The sequence below is a fragment of the Rhodnius prolixus genome, unplaced genomic scaffold, assembly GCF_049639745.1.
Source record: "Rhodnius prolixus isolate KJV_2025 unplaced genomic scaffold, Rpr scaffold_14, whole genome shotgun sequence".
NCBI lineage: Eukaryota > Metazoa > Arthropoda > Insecta > Hemiptera > Reduviidae > Rhodnius > Rhodnius prolixus.
In genome coordinates, this window is record NW_027411594.1 from 5,228,345 (window position 1) to 5,246,912 (window position 18,568).

The 18,568-nt window shown below is 33.0% G+C and overlaps 1 protein-coding gene across 10 annotated transcripts in view; it reads right to left on the reverse strand.

The window, feature by feature from the left end:
* Positions 1 to 48: 48 nt before the first annotated feature.
* The window catches only part of LOC141451733 (cell adhesion molecule Dscam2-like), a 414,509-nt gene continuing 395,989 nt past the window's right edge, over positions 49 to 18,568 (reverse strand). For 3 of the 10 annotated variants that reach the window (XM_074123318.1, XM_074123325.1, XM_074123326.1), the window contains 20 exons: positions 18,043 to 18,330; positions 17,814 to 17,971; positions 17,550 to 17,727; positions 17,399 to 17,469; positions 16,814 to 17,048; positions 16,571 to 16,729; positions 15,350 to 15,508; positions 14,826 to 14,956; positions 14,282 to 14,435; positions 13,807 to 13,954; positions 13,062 to 13,282; positions 11,756 to 11,944; positions 11,352 to 11,651; positions 11,104 to 11,239; positions 10,746 to 10,900; positions 10,101 to 10,298; positions 6,719 to 6,913; positions 5,913 to 6,018; positions 5,687 to 5,818; positions 2,186 to 2,767 (listed from right to left, as the gene is read on the reverse strand). In XM_074123318.1, the coding sequence (XP_073979419.1) occupies positions 5,918 to 6,018; positions 6,719 to 6,913; positions 10,101 to 10,298; positions 10,746 to 10,900; positions 11,104 to 11,239; positions 11,352 to 11,651; positions 11,756 to 11,944; positions 13,062 to 13,282; positions 13,807 to 13,954; positions 14,282 to 14,435; positions 14,826 to 14,956; positions 15,350 to 15,508; positions 16,571 to 16,729; positions 16,814 to 17,048; positions 17,399 to 17,469; positions 17,550 to 17,727; positions 17,814 to 17,971; positions 18,043 to 18,330 (3,176 nt within the window). In that variant the 3' untranslated portion in view covers positions 2,186 to 2,767; positions 5,687 to 5,818; positions 5,913 to 5,917. Of the gene's footprint in view, positions 452 to 2,185; positions 2,768 to 5,686; positions 5,819 to 5,912; positions 6,019 to 6,718; positions 6,914 to 8,148; positions 9,516 to 10,100; positions 10,299 to 10,745; positions 10,901 to 11,096; positions 11,240 to 11,351; positions 11,652 to 11,755; positions 11,945 to 13,061; positions 13,283 to 13,806; positions 13,955 to 14,281; positions 14,436 to 14,825; positions 14,957 to 15,349; positions 15,509 to 16,570; positions 16,730 to 16,813; positions 17,049 to 17,398; positions 17,470 to 17,549; positions 17,728 to 17,813; positions 17,972 to 18,042; positions 18,331 to 18,568 lie in introns of those variants that run through there. The other 7 variants (XM_074123321.1, XM_074123319.1, XM_074123322.1 and 4 more) reach the window with 7 other exon arrangements.

Sequence of the window (18,568 nt, forward strand, 5' to 3'; positions counted from 1 at the left end):
AATATGAGTTCAAAATAAGAGATATTATTTGGGATAAAAAAAGTACAATGAACCTTAATAAATTTCTTTTATTAATTTTCGTTTCTCTTTGTCCTTAAATATGCACTAGCACTTAATTTTGGTTTTTTATTAATAAATTCTTAAAAATTGACGGATAAATTGGTTTGGAACATCCGTATTTATCTTCAATCTGTTTGGCACAACATATTTAAATATTTCTCTTCTTCTTTTAAAAAATATACTACAATCAACATTATCAATTTTCTTTCTTCTTAACAGTAAATACTTTGTAATTTTGGTTGTATGACCAACTAGATAACTTAATAAATCTGATTAGAAATTCAGACATCAAAATCATTTCCGAAAGTGTTAATTAAAATAAACGAAAATAATTTTGTTTCATATATGTATGGCAAAATCTTCTTTCTCTTGTCCAAAACGAGTTCTGTTCCTTAAACAAAACATAAAGTCTCTTTAAATGATTAGCAACATTGTTAAAAAATGAAAGTTAAAAATATTCACTGTAATAATTATAGATATTATTCCACACATTCTATAAATTAGAAGGTAGTACAGGTTACCTTAAAAAGAGCATTTGTATGCCATCTTACGGCGATAGCTAAAACTACACAGCGCTAATAGTTTTAGAGAACGCCGCTAGAGAGCAATGACGTTCGGTTTTTTGCAGTTAAAATACAGCAGTTTAATTAAATTTTATTTAAAATTTTGATTAAATTAATGTGACTATGAAAGTCCAAATCTTGCGTACAACATTCGTGCTAAGGCGGATAAAGTCAGCGTTAAAACTGATACAGTTGCTGTTAAAAATGTTATATTGAATCTTAACTTATTTATGTGTTTATATTTTTTGAATTTTTGCCTTTATTAAGTACATGTTTATTTGAAATTTTCATTAATTTATGGCCACAGCTAATACTTTGCGGTCAAATTAGAAAATTTATAAATTCATTTCTACATCTAATAATTAAAAAGTGTTCACTTTAATCTTAAAAACACTCACCCGTCATATTTTAGTCACTCTCCCACGATAGCACAGTTGTCAGGTTGCAGTTTTCCCATTTATTTTGAACGATCTTCAACTATTCTTTATTTGAAATTATTAGCGATGCTTGGTATAAGTTATTGATAATAAATTTTAGTAGAATTAAGTTATAATAACTTATATTGTGCTGAAATTATAGCTTTAAATTTATCTCCTCGAAGAACTATCGTATTGTCATGATTGCTTTGAAGTTCAATTTTTGTTTACAGGGCGAGTTGGGTGATGTTATCAATTTTCACGAAATGCTATTGATTTACCCAATCCAACTGTTCTTTTTTTGGTCTCATTCAACTCCCAACCCCCTCACCACAGGCTCTGTAGTTCCTTGCTGAGGTGTTACTACTCCTCGAAAGAAGGATGCGAAAGACGTATTTTACTTCAAAAAAAGAAAGGGGTTCTTATTTTTGCCAATCTATTGAATCTCAGCTGAATGTTAGCTATCAAAATCCACTACAAGAAGTATTGTATTACTTGACAAAGAGCTTTACATCGTGTATGCCTCCCTTTGAAGTTGTCAGTTGTGAGAGGTAAGTTAAGAATTAGAAAATTTATAAGCATGATATAAACATTTCTTAGATCTTTGAAATTGAATTTTTAAATATCTTACGGCTACCCCCTTCTGTAGGGATAGCAACAGCCACTTCTTGGCATCCTACGGGATTCTCTAGCTCATCGTCACATTTACACTTAGATATTTAACACTATAACACTTCCTAGGGCATTCTCAACCCTTATGAAAAATGAAACTTACCTTAAACTGCTAGAATTTCGTTACAGCAATATTACTTTACATTTTGATAAGTTATAAAATCTTTCCGGTCAGATCTAGATTCCCAAATTTAGCAACAAAATTTCCATTCTAAGATTATATTTATTTAAGTATTCCCTACATGAACTAAAAAGATAATATTCTAAATTGATCTAACTACATCTGCACTTATTATCAAGTAGCAAGAAACCTCATGCATCCATTTCAAGTGATTTTGTAGAACTACCTCTTCTATTCATGCAGCTTCTTAATGCTCATGTTTTCTCCGTAGACCTAATCCAACGAATAGTAGCTTCGTATTGAAACATGAGATTTAAATAAGAGATATTTTTTGGGATAAAAAAAGTACAATGAACCTTAATAAAATTCTTTTATTAATTTTCGTTTCTCTTTGTCCATAAATATGCACTTGCACTTAATTTCTGTTTTTTATTAATAAATTCTTAAAAATTACATAAAAAATTTGTAAAGAATTAGAAAAATAATTCTGTGATAATCAAATAATTAATTTGTAGTTATAAAGTAATTTTCCTTTTGATATACAATTATTATTTAAATTGTTTTAAAATGTAACTTTACAAAAGCATTAAACTTTTTATTTTAATTAAATTGGATACTCTATTTAAAATGACGGATAATTGGTTTGGAACATCCGTATTTATCTTCAATCTGTTTGGCACAACATATTTAAATATTCCTCTTTTTCTTTTAAAAATATACTACAATCAACATTATCAATATTCTTTCTTCTTAACAGTAAATACTTTGTAATTTTGGTCGTATGACCAACTGGATAACTTAATAAATCTGATTAGAAATTCAAGACATCAAAAAAATCATTTCCGAAAGTGTTAATTGAAATAAACGAAAATAATTTTATGTTTCATACATGTATGGCAAAATCTTCTTTCTCTTGTCCAAATCGAGTTCTGTTCCTTAAACAAAACATAAATTCTCTTTAAATGAAAAATACATTGAAATAATTATAGATATTATTCAACACATTCTATAAATTAGAAGGTAGTACAAGGTTACAAATAACACTTAAGAGCATTTGCATGCCATCTTACGGCGATAGCTGAAACTACACGACGCTAATAGTTTTAGAGATTGCCGCTAGATAGCACTGACGTTATCTTTTTGCAGTTAAATACAGCAGTTAAAACAAAGACTGCTTCATTTTAATAAAATAGCATGTAAATGCGGTATTTAGAGACATTAATTAATCAAACACTAAAATTAAATTAAACAAGAATTGTAGGTAATATGCATGTTTATTTCACAAACAATTAATTTAATTTACAATAAGGAGCATGTTTTCTTTGTACACAAATCTAAAACTAAGTTTAATAATTTTTAAAAAATAAACAAATTATTGTATAATATTGTATTTGTTTCCTTTTAATCTATTAGGAAAGAAAACTTAAAACAGAGGTTAAAAATGACCGTCAGAGTCTAAAGAGTGGAAGAAATAAAAAGGAACACCTACAAAGAAGGTTATAAATGGTTAAATGTGAGTGCAAAGTGGTCCTATATAGGTCTAGAGAGTCGCCAAGATGGTTTAATATAAGTACAAGGAGGTCCTATGTAAGTCTAGAGAGCCACAAACTTGATTAAATGTAAGTGTTAGATAGTCCTATACAGGTCTAGTGAGTTGTAGTGATCGTTAAGAGTGCATGTTTTCTTTGTAAAATGATAATGTTAAACTACAAACAAAATAAAATTTTGGAAAATGATTATTAAGATGTCCTATGAATTTATTGTAAAGAAGTGTATAAATAATTGTTAAAAAATAAAAAACTAATTACTTTATAATATTGTATTCATTTCTCCTTTTAATCTCTTAATTATTATGAAAAAACTTAAAAAAAATAGAAAGGGAATCTAAAAAATGGCCGCCAAGGTCTAGAGAGTGTTAGAAACAAAAAGGAAAACCGAAAAGGAAGGTTAAACATGGCCGCCAGAGTCTTGAGAGTGTGTAGGGGACAAGGTATTAAGGGAAGGTTATAACAGAAGGCAGTGGGAGACATCTGGTGGCAGTGGATTAAACATATGACTGGTCGCCATATTGGAACTTGGGCCTATATAACTAAGTGTGTTAAAAGGGTGGGGTAGGGTGGGGAGAACCTTCGTCGGGAACACATCGCTCTGAACATATGTTAGTAGTGGCCGCCATATTGGTTACTTGCCCAAGTGTGTTAAAAGGGTGGGGCAGGGTGGGGAGAACCTTTGTCACGTACACATCTATCATAACCTTCCATCCGAAGAGGAAGGTTACGGTCAGGTTATCCGAAATTTCTTTATTACTCGTAAGTTTTTTAGCAATTCTTATTTATATTATAAGGTAAATGTAAAAGTAAATGTCAAAACAAAAGTAAATGTAAAATCTATGTAAAGACAAAATAGGTGTGCTAATAAATAGAAGTTGTTTTGATTAAAGGCTTTTTTTTTTAACCTCCTACTTTTATGAAGTAAATGTAAAACCTATGTAAAGACAAAAGTAAATGTAAAACGTATGTAAAGACAAAATAGGTGTGCTAATAAATAAAAGTTGTTTTGATTAAAGGCTTTTTTTTTTAACCTCCTACTTTTATGAAGTAAATATAAAATCTATATAGAGACAAAAGTAAATGTAAAATCTATGTATTTCTATGTAATAAATAAAGACAGTTACTAAAAGATTTTTCTTTATTCTGGCAACATCGTCTTATTTGTATTGATGAAAATTTCAGGTAATGTTATAGCATTTTATTGTTGAACTAGACCTTTTTTGAAGCAAACTTACATTAACTTACTTAAATTTAAAAGTTTAACTTAAGTTTTATAGAACTGAAATCTGATAATTTATCAAATACCTATGGGGAAAAATTATTTTAAAACATCTTAATTTTTCTGTGAAATAATAAATAATTAAACTTAAAGACTGAAGAGGAAGGGGAGCAAAATGAAGAGTAAAAAGTATGAGCTAAAAGGGATTTACCATTTATACTTTACACAGCAAAGAAATATTGAGTACAGAAAACCAGTGAACTTGGAGGTGGTGTTCCAGCCATGCACATGCAATTTTTTGAAAGATTAAAAACTTACTTGTTTTTCAACCAATTTTGCACTTATAGTTTCTCTCTCAGGTAGTGTCAGGAAGTTAAGAATAACTGCGTACTTCTTGACGTTGGTTACTACTTATTTTACTGAGACTCCAGTTTACCTCTCTAACCTAAAGAATAGTTGTTCTCCGACCGTCCAAGCGACAACATCTCTCCCTTACTATTGGACAACATCATGCTTCTTTGGGAGAGAGGTGATGAATGTTAGACTAGACTAGATATGTTTGGAGCGACCTTGTCCTTTGCATTACTCAAGTCGTACTGACGAGAATTTGTGCTGTTCACGTATATATAGAGGAAAGTCACAGCACTGCTACCTGGTGGCTATTTTTGGAACTATTTTTACGCCTGAATGATAAGTGGCGCCCTCTGATGGATTTGCCTATATAAGTGAGAGTGAGAGGTGGGGAGAACATTTGCATACAGACCGTCGAGGTGAACACATGTCACTCTACTAAAACATATGGTCTGACTGTCCGCCATGATGGATTTTTCCCTATATAACCAAGTGTGTTAAAAGGGTAGGGTAGGGTGGGGAGAACCGTCGAACAGAACACATCGATAACCTTCCAGAACCGTCGAACTGAACACATCGATAACCTCCCCCCCACTTAAGTCTTTAATCAAAAATGAAATAATTGCAACGTAACATAAACATGCATGTTACATATTACAACTAAACAATAAATCTTTTAGATAGAAAGAAGCAATAATCAGAAAATCGGTTCTAAACAATATACTTCTACTAACCTGCTAGTGATGTAGGACAAATGGAGATCAACATCTTCAAATTTTATTCCTTTTGAGGATCTACGATCACATTCTGCTTCACTAAGTTCACCTCCGGAAAAGGAGTTCCAAGTTGTACGTTCTGGTTCAGCCCTAAATCAAATTTTATCCTTGTTTTAAAGCATAGTTTTTTTTTTAAATTTATTTTTCTAGCTCCATTTATTAAAAATTTATAACGTGATTTTACCTGGGCTACCTGGAAGACACTCCTTGGCGGACAATTGATCTCCATGCTACTTCTGGTGACATTTCAGCCGATTCTGTGTCAGAATCAAGTTCAAATACAGTTGATTCTAGAAAATATTTATTTACAAGCCGTTTATTATATAATAATTTAATTTCCTGTTTTAAGTTTTAAATTTATTATTGCTTCCACTTATATAAATAAATATTCTTACACTTTCTCTTACTGCGGTCTTACATACTTCGAAATTTTGAAATATTAAATTTCACTACTTACTTAGAAAACTTATGTATGATGCAAATTAGATAATAGGCATTTATGCAATATATTTGAAATTGGCGTTCTTTAAAGTTTCCTTATTTTTTTTTTTATCAATAAAGCATTGTATTTCTAGTAGGTATTTTCAATCAGAAACTCAAGTCTTATAAAAATTTTAACTGCATATTTGTAAAAACAAACTGCACAGGGTGTAGTAAAAATGTAAGGAAACTAAAAATGTTACATACTAAACATACCTAACTAAAAAATGAACTAGATAAGAAAATAGATTCAAGAAAAACAATTTATAAATCACTATAATAAATATGTGCTTAAAAACACAAATAACAATTAGAATCTAGAAGTCTAGATACAATCAAATGCAACTGTAAAGATTTTTTTTCATTAAACAAGATACAAATGTGTATTGTGGAAAAACAATCTGCAGAGAAATCAGAGCGATGCCAGCAATAAAAAAATCAGAAAGAAGACTAAAATGGAACATTCATGTAACTTGTTAATAGTTTTAAGAAAAATAAAAAAAAAATTACCTGTTCTTGCACGGTGTTGCTGGGTTCTAGCACCTGGCGTCAGATGGCCGCCTCCGCCTCCACCACTGCTTTCCGAGTCGGAAACAAACCCTCGTCTCACTACCATCATCACACCTTCCTCTGCTTCTCGTTGCGGATGGGGATGTTGTTTTCTTTCTACGGGCAACGTTTGTTGACTAGAGATGCACGAGATTTCTGAGAATTCATATCAACAATCCCCTTATAATCTTTTAGCTTCTAGACTTGTTGCCCAGAGTTAGCTCAAGACAAACGCGGGAGACGCCCCCAAAACGTCATATTCGCCAAAGTTCAAAAAGTTACGTTTTTTGAACACAAACAGCCACAAACACGGATTTATCTACAATCATTCAATTGACCAGACCCTTCTTTAGAGATGATTGAATCGTTTAACATAATTTAAAAAGAGTCAACTACAACACATTCAACTAGAAGCCATGATAAATCGAAAGATAAATCCATGTAGTTAGGATGTTGGATTCAAAATGTTGAATTCTTATTGCTTTAAACATTTTTTTATACCAAAAAAGTGAACAGCTTTCTTACAGTTCATTATGTTTCTCCTTTGAAAGTGAAAAACCACGAAACAACCTTGATAACAATTTTGTTAAACAGTCAATACTTAGATTTTATCTTCCTAGGAGATGTTTACAATTCACGATCTGTTGATCGACAGTGTTGATTGCAAAGAGAGAATACTGTCCGTAAACTAACAGTGCACTGAAAAAGGCTCAGGCACAAAATAAAATAAAACAGTCAATAGAAAAAAGTCTGAGAATTCCAGTAGCTGTGAAGGTGTATGTGAATTGCAAAAATTAATCTATTCCACCTAAAATACCTATAACTATTTTCGGTAAACTTTAGAATCGTTCCCGGACCACTAGCGCAGATGGTGGGATGCCCGCACTGAGCTTTGTTCTAAAAAATAACCAAACCCCTCTTTCTATCGAACTCCCAAATCTAGAGGCCCAAGAACTCTAGTATATACCAATTCTTAATGAAACTAGAGAACACGCTGGTAGTTAAATAGAACGAGTATTCACGTGTGAATAGCTGAGTTGGATTCAATTGAGTACCCATAAAATGTAGAGTAAAATAGATCGAATGAACGAGGTTGAAAAAATCTAGACTGCCCAAGATTTACAAAACACACAAAAAAGAGCTTAGTGAGTGGATACAATTAGATAAATCTCCCTGCAAGAGGACACAGTACGGCGACTAACAAACAAAACCTGCAGTTGGAACTTTTTGTTGGTTTGTAGGATGTAGGTATCCAAAAACTCGTCTTTAAATATTTGCCAAACGTTTCGTCACAGATGTAGGCACTCTGGTAATCTGGTACCGGCTCGTAACAAAAATCTAATGGTTTTTGGTTGCTTCACTTTAATGAGTAATGAATAAATGACACTCACCAGATTATTATTCAAGTATAATCCAACGTTATTAATCACTACTATTCATCTTTTTATTCAATTCCTGTTCGGTATTATGAAGATTATTTACGGAAGCGAGAATTCCTGCTTTAAAGATAAATCTAATCATTTTAAAACCTCCATGTACTGAACAGCACGAGTTGACAAAGCAACTTACACAGTTTCTCAAGTTGAAGTAATTGCACCGAAGTAAAAAATACGCTCTAATAATGCCTGAATTAATTCACTTTCTTCAATTGATAACTTTTTTAATTAACTTAGCTGCTCAAAAATAAATTAATATTTGAAACGGAAAAATGACTGATACAGTAATCTGTAATAAGAGGCTTAAGAATAATTTTAACGCTATGTACTTGTAAGCGGTTCATTCTTATAAAATGAAGAAAACACGCAAAGAGTTGTGGCAAGACGTGTTTCACCAAATAAAAGTAAGGGAGGTTATACTCTGTTATACATCAGGATATTGCTACAGCCCTTCTTGCCACAGCCTTGTTAATTAATTTTTATTTTGTGGATGTATATTTGAATTAGTTAATAATTTAAATTAATGTACAATGTTCTAAACGATTATTAAGATAGGATCATTGGCAATTGTGTTTCAAATGGGAAACCGCTCGTACAAGATAGTAAAAAAATGATTTTTACTAATTCCACAAAAGCGTACAACTTACTTGAAAAACATTACTGATTTAAGGGAAAGTAGGATACCTTTCTTCAGTTTATGTCAGAGGATACCCTGGTAGAAGTTCTGAATTCATTCAACCTAATTTTTTAATCAAGAGCTGGATAGCTCACGTAGAAAAGAGCCTTGCTTTTTATGGGGAACGATGCCCTGGACGAATATGATAAGAGCCCCTAATCTGAAGGACCCTCTCTTTGTGCTTTATATACATATAAACGACGGAAAGAGTTCAGTGGTTTTTAGTAAAATATCTGTTTTGTTACTTTTTTTATATGTCCTCATTTATTACTATTAAAACATATATGTGTCTTGTCTTACTGTATACTGTTAGACTCTAGCTCCACCACATACTTAGCAATTTAATAATTGCTAAACATGCCTCTAATCTTTTCTACTGGACTACTTCACCTTATGGATGAAAAGACCCAAAGAACGTCTCGTGCATGTTTAAGTGAAGAATCAATCTTTCAACTAGAATTGCGAACTTATTTTGTTCGAGCAGGGAATTATTGTAGTAAGAAAGTAAATGATAAGCTAAAGGAAGTAAATTCTTGAAAAAAAAAATATGTATTTACAAATCGGTTTTCATGCTATTAGGCTACAAGGCAATCTGCAAGAAACTTCCAAGTCCTCTAGATTGATTGGAACTCTACCGATCGAGCAACTGAAAGAAAGTAAAGTAGGTATTAAGTGGTGAATGTCAAAAACAGGGACCTGCCGACCATAGAAAACAATTCGAGTTGTTGAAAAAACTAAAAAATTTTGAGAAATCTATTTCATCACAAACACTTCTTTTAAATTGCGTCAGAAGTTGCATTTTAAAACAACAATCTCTCTCTCTCTCTCACTCACATCTAAAGACTAGAAGTCTTTCTATTAATTGCAGACTGCAAAGCTAACTACATATTCCAGAATCATTGAAACTAATAATTTGCGATTCATTTATCTTTTCTTTTTTTTTTCAGCCGACTGAAGACGGCGACTAAAAAACTAGTGAAACTAATAATTTGCGATTCATTTATCTTTTCTTTTTTTTTTTTCAGCCGACTGAAGACGGCGACTAAAAAACTAGTGAAACTAATAATTTCCGATTCATTTATCTTTTCTTTTTTTTTTCAGCCGACTGAAGACGGCGACTAAAAAACTAGTGAAAATTGGGGACGCTAAGCTCAACCTTTACATTTTCCAATTTATTCTACGTCAAAACTGTTTAAACATTAAAGTTACTACTTAAATACCCGAACCCTACCTAAACTAAGTCCATCGGGTGGACTTTTAGAAGATTTTCCACCAGCCGTACGAACTCTGCTACTTTGATAGTCAGCCTTATTGGACGGTTGATAACAATCTCTTGGTTGGCCGAATGTAGGAAATTTCACTTGCTGTCCATTGCCCTGTTTTGACGGAAGACTAAACGTTGCATATGGACATATTTCATAGTCTCCACCTGTAATTTTATAAAAACGTATATTTTTATTACCTTACATTAAAAAGAAAAGCAAATTAATGATTTAATTGGGTTTTCACTGGAAATATTCATCGAGGCCTATTGAGTTCAAAAAAGTGGTTTTTAGAAAACATAAAGATGAGAAATTACGTTTCACATTTGATTCTGCTTATTTTTAAACAAACTTCAAGACATGGCATGTGCCTATGGAAGCCTAACTGTCTCCCCTCTCCTATTTTCCTGGAAAAATTTTACGAATAAATGGAATAGATCTACAAATTATAGAATTAGTATAAGTTAAGAAAACCTTTGGAACCGTATTACGAAAAAAAAAAAAAATCTGAAAAAAACGAAAAAACAATTTGGTTAAGTAGTACTTTCAGTAGACCGGTTTTAAACAAAACCTTATAGTGAAAAATTAGTGAAGAGATAAGATTTTAAACTAACCAGAAGTGTCACTTCCCTTGTTAGCAGTGAGTGAAGAACCACCTTTGCGTAAGGTGGGCGATGGAGAATACGCGTGCTGTCCTTGTTGTATGTTATTTCGTTGATTTTCCAACTCCATCAACATTTTACCTCGTCCGCTCATTCCTGACAGATATCTGCAGAAATATTAAAAAAAACCAAAAGTCCTAAAATGTTGACAAAAGTAATAGATTCTAACGTCGGTTATCTCTCTAATGTTATGAAGATCCTACAATTTATAATTAGAAATGGTGCTTTAAAAGACCTTCAAAATCTACATAAAAAAAGAATTAAAAACAAATCAAAGATATAGATTCCATAACTTGATATTACTTGCTACCTTCTTCTTATCATTAAAGAAATACAAATGGTGAATGCCAGAGTGCACAATATGCCAGAAGTTATTGGCACTATCAGATTCAAATGTCTGAGAATCGTGTTCGGCAGCTCTTGAACGGAATCCAGTGGTACTATATCTGAAACAGAAACAGATAAACGCTGAGAGGTTATCAAGAACAAGGTTTTTTTTTTTTAAACAAATTTAGTGAAAACAAAATTAAATCAAATACATCTAACCAATATACTTGCCTCCATTAAGAGTGGTTGTAGCAAAGAGATATTCCCTGGACACGGATCCAGCTTCCGAGACTGCTGTCACTCTTAGACGATATCTGGAAGCTGGTAACAGACCGGCTACGGTTAATCCTTCCTCACTGGTTGGTGCACGCAGCCTTTCACCTATATTCGTCCAAACGCTGGCAGGTTCACTTCTGTAAGAGATCATGAAATGCAGTACTGGGCACAGATCAGTTGGCCATTGGTCCAGATACAGTGTGACTGCTGTTGAGTTGACAGATAATAGATCTCTTGCGTCTAGACTTCCAGGTGCTGGTGAAACAATATTATTTCTTTAGAAATTTATGAATTATTCCTTTAAAATAAATACCAAACCTGGAATTAGACCAATCCTGGAATGGATAATAATTACTTACGACCACCTTTAGTTGCAGCTTTCAGAATTCGACTACTTTCACCTCGGCCAACCATGTTTACTCCTTGTACGGCTACATGGTATTCAGTTCCGCATTTCAATCTTCTCATTTTGTGCCTTCTTTTACCATATTCTAAATATTCATGTTGCCATTCGCCGCGTTCACCCGCTTTGTAGTTCAACACAAATCCTGCATAAATGTTTTAATATTAATGATGAAGCTGAACAAGTAAGGAAATAAGAATCCATAAATATATTAAAACAAAACAAAAAAGTCTGAGAGTAGCGTCAACACTTTTAAGAATAAATCTATTTAAAATACAACACAGAAATCTGGTTGGAACACTCTCACGACTTCCTGAATCTACTGAAAATTCTAGCTCACATCTGAATCTAATTCAGAACATCTAGGTCGCGTATTTAAAAACAAACTTTAAGCATATATAACACTGAAGTTTATCCTTGCAGGCAAGCCTTCCTTAATTCCTACCAAAGAACTGCCTTAAAAAGTATTTTTCTAGGAAAATGGTTCAAATAAACTTAATAATCTTTGTGTTTGTAATGTATACGCGAAGTTTAAAGTTTAAAGGAAAGCCTAGAACCATTTTCAAGAGAATCTACAAAATGTGAAAATAATAATAATAAGAATCAAAGAATAATAAGAATAATGGTACTTCTGATTGGAAAATGTTTTCTAAACTCGATTTTTGCAACACATTAACAGTACACAAAAGATGGGACCATAATTACAGAGGAAAAAAAAAAGGAATTTCACAAGGAATCTATCATCCTCCTTTTCACAAGGATAGTTACAATATTCCGGGTGAATGTTTCAAATAAAGTTATTGACTCGAACATATACCCAATTAGTAACTCCAAATTAAAAGCAAATAGTGGGAGCAGTTTTCAGAGAAAATATTTTTTTCCGGCATCCTCTAATGAACCCTAGTCGAAATATAGAATTTCTTTTTGCTTTAACTTTTCATTTTTGAACTACTGTAGATAATTACTATCTCTTTCTTTCTCACACAGCTCAAACTAAAAGACCAATATTTATATCAATAGTGAATATTTATTCACTGCGAATTTAGCATAATAACCCTTCTTAACTAATTTAGTGGCGATAACTGCACTAACAGCTACAGATAGACAAATACACAGAGAATATTATTTAAATTTGTTTTTTAAAATACGAAATACTAATACACAGATAATACAGCAAAAACAAATCATTAAAATATAGGCAATATTCTGAATCTTGGAGAGTTTGACAAATAAATAATAAATAATTCAATCTATAAACTCACCAGTAATGTAAACAACATCATCAGGATCGATTTTCCATTGCAAATCAATCATATCACCTGTCGTATCCAAAATCACAATATCTGGTGCTTTTGGAGAAGTAACTACAACCACTTCATAGATTATATGATCACTTCCAAAGACATTTTCAGCTGTACACGTGTAATTGCCAGCAAGGTCACGTGTCAGCGGACTAAGTATAAGGCTGGTAACGCCTGATAATCTAAAATGTTTACAATTAAAAAAAATTACAGAAATGAAAGTTTAAAGAACAACTCTAATGACTTCCTCTCACGGAAGTACACTTAAGAAGTTTTCCTAGAAACATGTGGCAAATAAAAGTTTGTAGGCCAATTAGAGAACGAGTATACAATGTTAAAAAAAGTAGCAGAAACTATTTTTACACTAAAATGTGAAAATTGCATTCAGTAAAATAGCAGTGCAATTTTGCTCGCTAAATTTCATTTGGGTGCCGTGGTGGGATCAACCACAATTCACATTCCAACGATTTTTTGGTCTGTGTTATTTTGTTCAGACGTTTTTCTCGTAAAAACTCAAAAACAGAGAATTTGAGACGTAATACTTTCCTTACATAAGTTAATGAAAGAAATAATTATTTTGATTAAACATTTAAAAAGGAATAATTACTTTTTGATTGCCATCAGTCTATTTTCCTGATTTGTGTCAAGAAATTTTGGGAAAACCTAATTATTAATTCGAAAATTTAAAATAACGAAAATTATTAACCTGTGATCTGTATCTGGGACAACTGGCGCAGCTCCATGCTTCCAAGAGTGTACAGGTGCTGGAAGACCGACTGAATGACATTCCAGAGTTAGGCTTGAACCATAGCCAGCTATGGTTCGACTGGAAAACGATGCTATCCTTGCTGGAGCTGCACAAATAACAATGTTATCTATGTAAGGATATATTATAGACGCCAAAGATGGACTCAAAACTCCTGAGAACAGCGAAGGAAATTTCAGACCCCAGGATCGGCAATAAATTTGCAAAAAAAAAAAACATTTGCAAACTTGATGCTCGCATTTTCCAAAAAAGATGAAAATAATTTTCACTTAATTGAAACCGGAAACTTTAAATTTCATTTTTTGAATTAATTTTTTTTAATCTCTTAGATCTCTTTAATCAAAGAGAATATTAAGAGCAATAAGAGGAATTTGAAATTCTTAAAATAAGAAGAGAAAAACATTTTAATAGTTACCTTTAGATAATGGAATCTGTGAAACTATTTTGCTCTTTCTGCCTTCACCGACGGAAGTGGAAGCAGTCACCCAGAATTCATAACGTTGCATCTCTTTCAGCTTCCTGCATTCAAACATGCACGTTCTCCCGCCGAAGAGTGTCTCTTTCACTTCCTGGCGAATTTACATAATTTCATTTTTATAAACTAATTAAGAACCATATTAATTTTTAAACGAATTTTTGTTAGCCAATCAGAACGCCCTGGATTCAGGGTGTCGTATACATATCGTAACGTATTTAGTATTAATTATAATTAAAGTTTAAAGCCATTTTTTTTGTGATGTTTAAATATATTATTGTAGGCAACAATCTCAAGGATGGTCTATTGGACCCAGTGAATGTCTTTTATTTATCATGTACAAAGAATGAAATTTATTTTGTATTTATTTTCTTTTTCTGGAAATAAACAGCTTTATTATTATCATATATATACTTTTTTTGTGATACTCCCAATTAAATAATCAAAATGAAAATAAGGTGAATACATATGTAAGATGACTGACACTGTTGCCACTGAAGATGTAGATATAGTATTTGATGATGACACCATTCGGATCATGGGGTGGCACCCAGGATACTAGAATGCTGTCTGACGTCACCACCAGAGCCTTTATGTCAGCCGGAGGCCCAGGAACTGGTTAATTATATAACCACAAAAATTACAGTTACTATATAGTATATTTTAAACATAATTAATTAATTTTATTCCTTTATGAAGGAATTTAGTAAATTCTTAAATAACAATAGACACTGGACTAACAGATGGTATAGAAACGATGAGTTTTGACCTTTCCACATGCTAACAAGATGAGATCTAAATTTTGAATAGCAGGAGTCATGTTTTAAAAGATCTTTTAAATCCATTGCTGTAACACGACTCAGTTCTACAGAGTATATCACAGTGGAACAAACAATTTCTATTCCGTCCCATACACAGACTGACAGGTTAATGGGAAACGATCTCTAACATCTTAGACTCAAGTTAAGATTGAGTCCTCAGTTAATTACTTAATTACACTAAACTTACCATCCTCTTGTGTGTGACAGTAGATATATTTGGACTGAATGCCCTCTCCAGCCGATGTGAAGGCCAGCACACTGATACTGTAGTTCGTGTAAGGAATCAAAGAATGCAGATGGATTTCTAGATTTGTACTCTTCTTTTTCTCAGTTTCATCTCTCCCAACTAGTTTAAAAACAAATAAATAAAACCGAATTACTTAATTTAATTGTAAAGTGAAATTGAATGCCAGTTCATTAAGAACTTTGCATAATACGATAAATGATGAAATGAACTTCATTTCTTCAAAAATGTTAATGAAGTTGAGGTTTCAGTTTTGAATTGTAGGTTCTTCTGAATTACACTGTAATGCGGACAATAATTAACATAAAGCATAAGAAAAAATTACCTAGTAAATTAATTAGTTTAGTATATATTACTGAATGACTAAAATTTATTGCGTCTGAAAGGATTTACTTTAAAATACCTGAAATACTTTTGTCAGGTATTTGTTCGAGTCTAGTACATCAGTAATGTGAAGGATTATGTAATTAGCGTGGTTTTTTGTTATAAATTTCAGCCAGTTTAACTCTAGTTTAAGTTTAGTTCAATATTTAGTCGTCAGGTAAGTATTTTAACAGGATTACCTTAAGAAACCGAAGTGTTTTATACAATATTATCATTGCTGGGAGAAGCAAACATGTCACCTAATCTCTTCTTGAGAATGTAAACACTTCCGTACTATTCTGGTCGGTCCAAAATAACAGATTTGTACAAAATAAGTTTTTTATAAAAAATAATACATTCAAAATTCACTTAAGAGGGCCTAACCGAATTCGATTACACCGGTCTGAGCTATAATTCCAATAAGAAATTCTTAGGAATTGAAGTAAAACGATTGATGCACTACCTTGACAAATCGTTAGTAATGTGGTTGTCTGAACAAATTTCCATTTTGAGCCAGTTCTCCGCACTCAATAACTATTTGTTAATGGTCTCTCGTAACAAAAAGTTCTTGAGGCAACTAACTTTCACTGACATTTATATTGATGGCGAGGCTATTCAGTCTTATACTAAATTCTTCTTTTAATTTCAAACAAAACAATTCTATCATTTCGTAGATTGTATAACTGCATGGTAAGTGCTGTTAAGTTCTGTCTTGTATAAAGAAAGTTTGTCGTGTAAAAAGGATTTTACAATTAGTACAAAATTTCGTAAAACTAATATTTCAAAAGTAAGATGCGTTACCTGTGGTGGGTTGATTAATAGGTCTTATTCTGTTGTACATTATCTTATAACCAAGGATGATTCCGTTGTGAGATTTCGGAGGCGGTGTGTCCCATTTAATGGTCAAACTCTGAGGTGTTTCACCCAAACAGCGAACATCTCTTGGAGCGGCGTCTGGAACTGTCCAAAACTCCAAGATTATAATATAAAAAAAGGTTTTCTGCTATAATTTGTCTGGTTTTTATAGACAACTAAACTAATTACCTCCTTCCAAGGTTGTGTGATATTTTGGTGCTGATTGAGGCCCATGGCCAATATGATTGCAGGCCCGCACTACTATTTCATATTTTGTAAACTGTCTTAAGCCAGATATTACAGCGTAATGTCGGTTTCGACCTCGTACAGTTTTGACAACTCTGGAACCATCAAGTTCCCTGTACAGTACTTGATATCCGGTAACATCTGTTTCTTCGCCTATTCCCGCTGAATGAACCAGAGGCTGGAACAATATTTAACTGAATATGTTAATTATAAAAAGCTTACTGCGAGATGACAAGTGTTTCAATCGACTAAAAATCTCTTTTCATCATTCCTCACAAGCAAAACATTGAAGTAACTATAAAAGAACAAAACTTTCTGTATTATCATGTTTTTTGGTTAAGTTTAAATTTATAATTAATAAGAGAATATATGTCGAAGAGCTTAGAGAACAGAAGTACAGCGAACACTGCTATTCACCACCATTATGGATATAAACAGCTAGATAAGTCTGTGCAGATAAATTGTACCAAATTCTTTAGGTTAAGTTTTAAGTCAGAACTGTTGGTTCATCCTTTTCTTTTAATTTACCTTCCACTTGATGATAAGGCTTCGAGGAGCTGTTGCTTCAACGGTAATATCTTCGGGAGCAACATTTGGTGCTGCAATATAAGACAAACTTGGTTCGATGATATAGTCTTATTCGATATTGAAAACAATAAACGGCAAAACTAGTACTCACCTTCCTGCAGAGTATGGAAATGAATAATCTGACTTGGCGGCCCCAGGCCGACTTTGTTAATGGCCAGCACTCTCAGTTGGTACTCAGTATTTGGCAATAGAGTGCCGAGTCGAGCTGCCCGGGCGATTCCACTCACAGTCATATTGTTCCATTGGGACGGTATCGCGGAGCCGGTTAACTGTAGAAAATGTAAGAGAGAGAATAAAGCTCAAGATCTTCCACTGCGAATTTTTAAGCTCAAACGAATCATTCAGTAAGACTTACACTAACAGAATTCATACCCAGAGGCCGGCTTGCCTCTCTGAACTGCACCAGGTAATGTGTGGGTAGGTGATGACTGTTGGAGACTGTGGTCCAACCCACGTTCACCCATCGACTTCCTTTTTCTACGACCTCAATGCCTATTGGAGGTGCTGGTACTTCTGATTCAATAAATTACTAGATGGATTATCAAGTCCAACATTCTAATTTAAAATAAATAAATCTACAATACCTTGAACGGTAAGAAATATAGCCATAATGTCCGATCCGAAACGATTCGTAGCCTGACAAACGTACTCGCCTTGGTGAGCAGGTGTAAGTTGTTCCAGAATTAGATCGGATACAATGCCACTTGTTGTGTAGGAAATCGCTGGTGATGGCAAGGGTCTTGGCAAACCACTAGGTCCGCTCGTCCAGACGATATCCAATGGAGGATCTCCTTCCGCGCTGCAGGACAATCTGGCTGCCCCACCAGCTGTGCCGCTTTCTCGCAGCTGATGTTGTGAAAAATGAGCTGGTACTGGATTGAATTATGAGAAATTTTATTTACAAGACTGGAAAACTTAAGTTCAAGAATTTTAGATTAGAAAAATGCCCCGGTCAGCTTACGTGATGTGACCTCATTACATGTGACCTATCTTGTATAAAAATAAATAATACCAATAAAAATAAAATCAATAATACTAATCTTTAGAAGAATCAATAAAAACCAAAAGAATAATAGTGTGGTGACGCTTTGTATCGTTAAGACACTGACA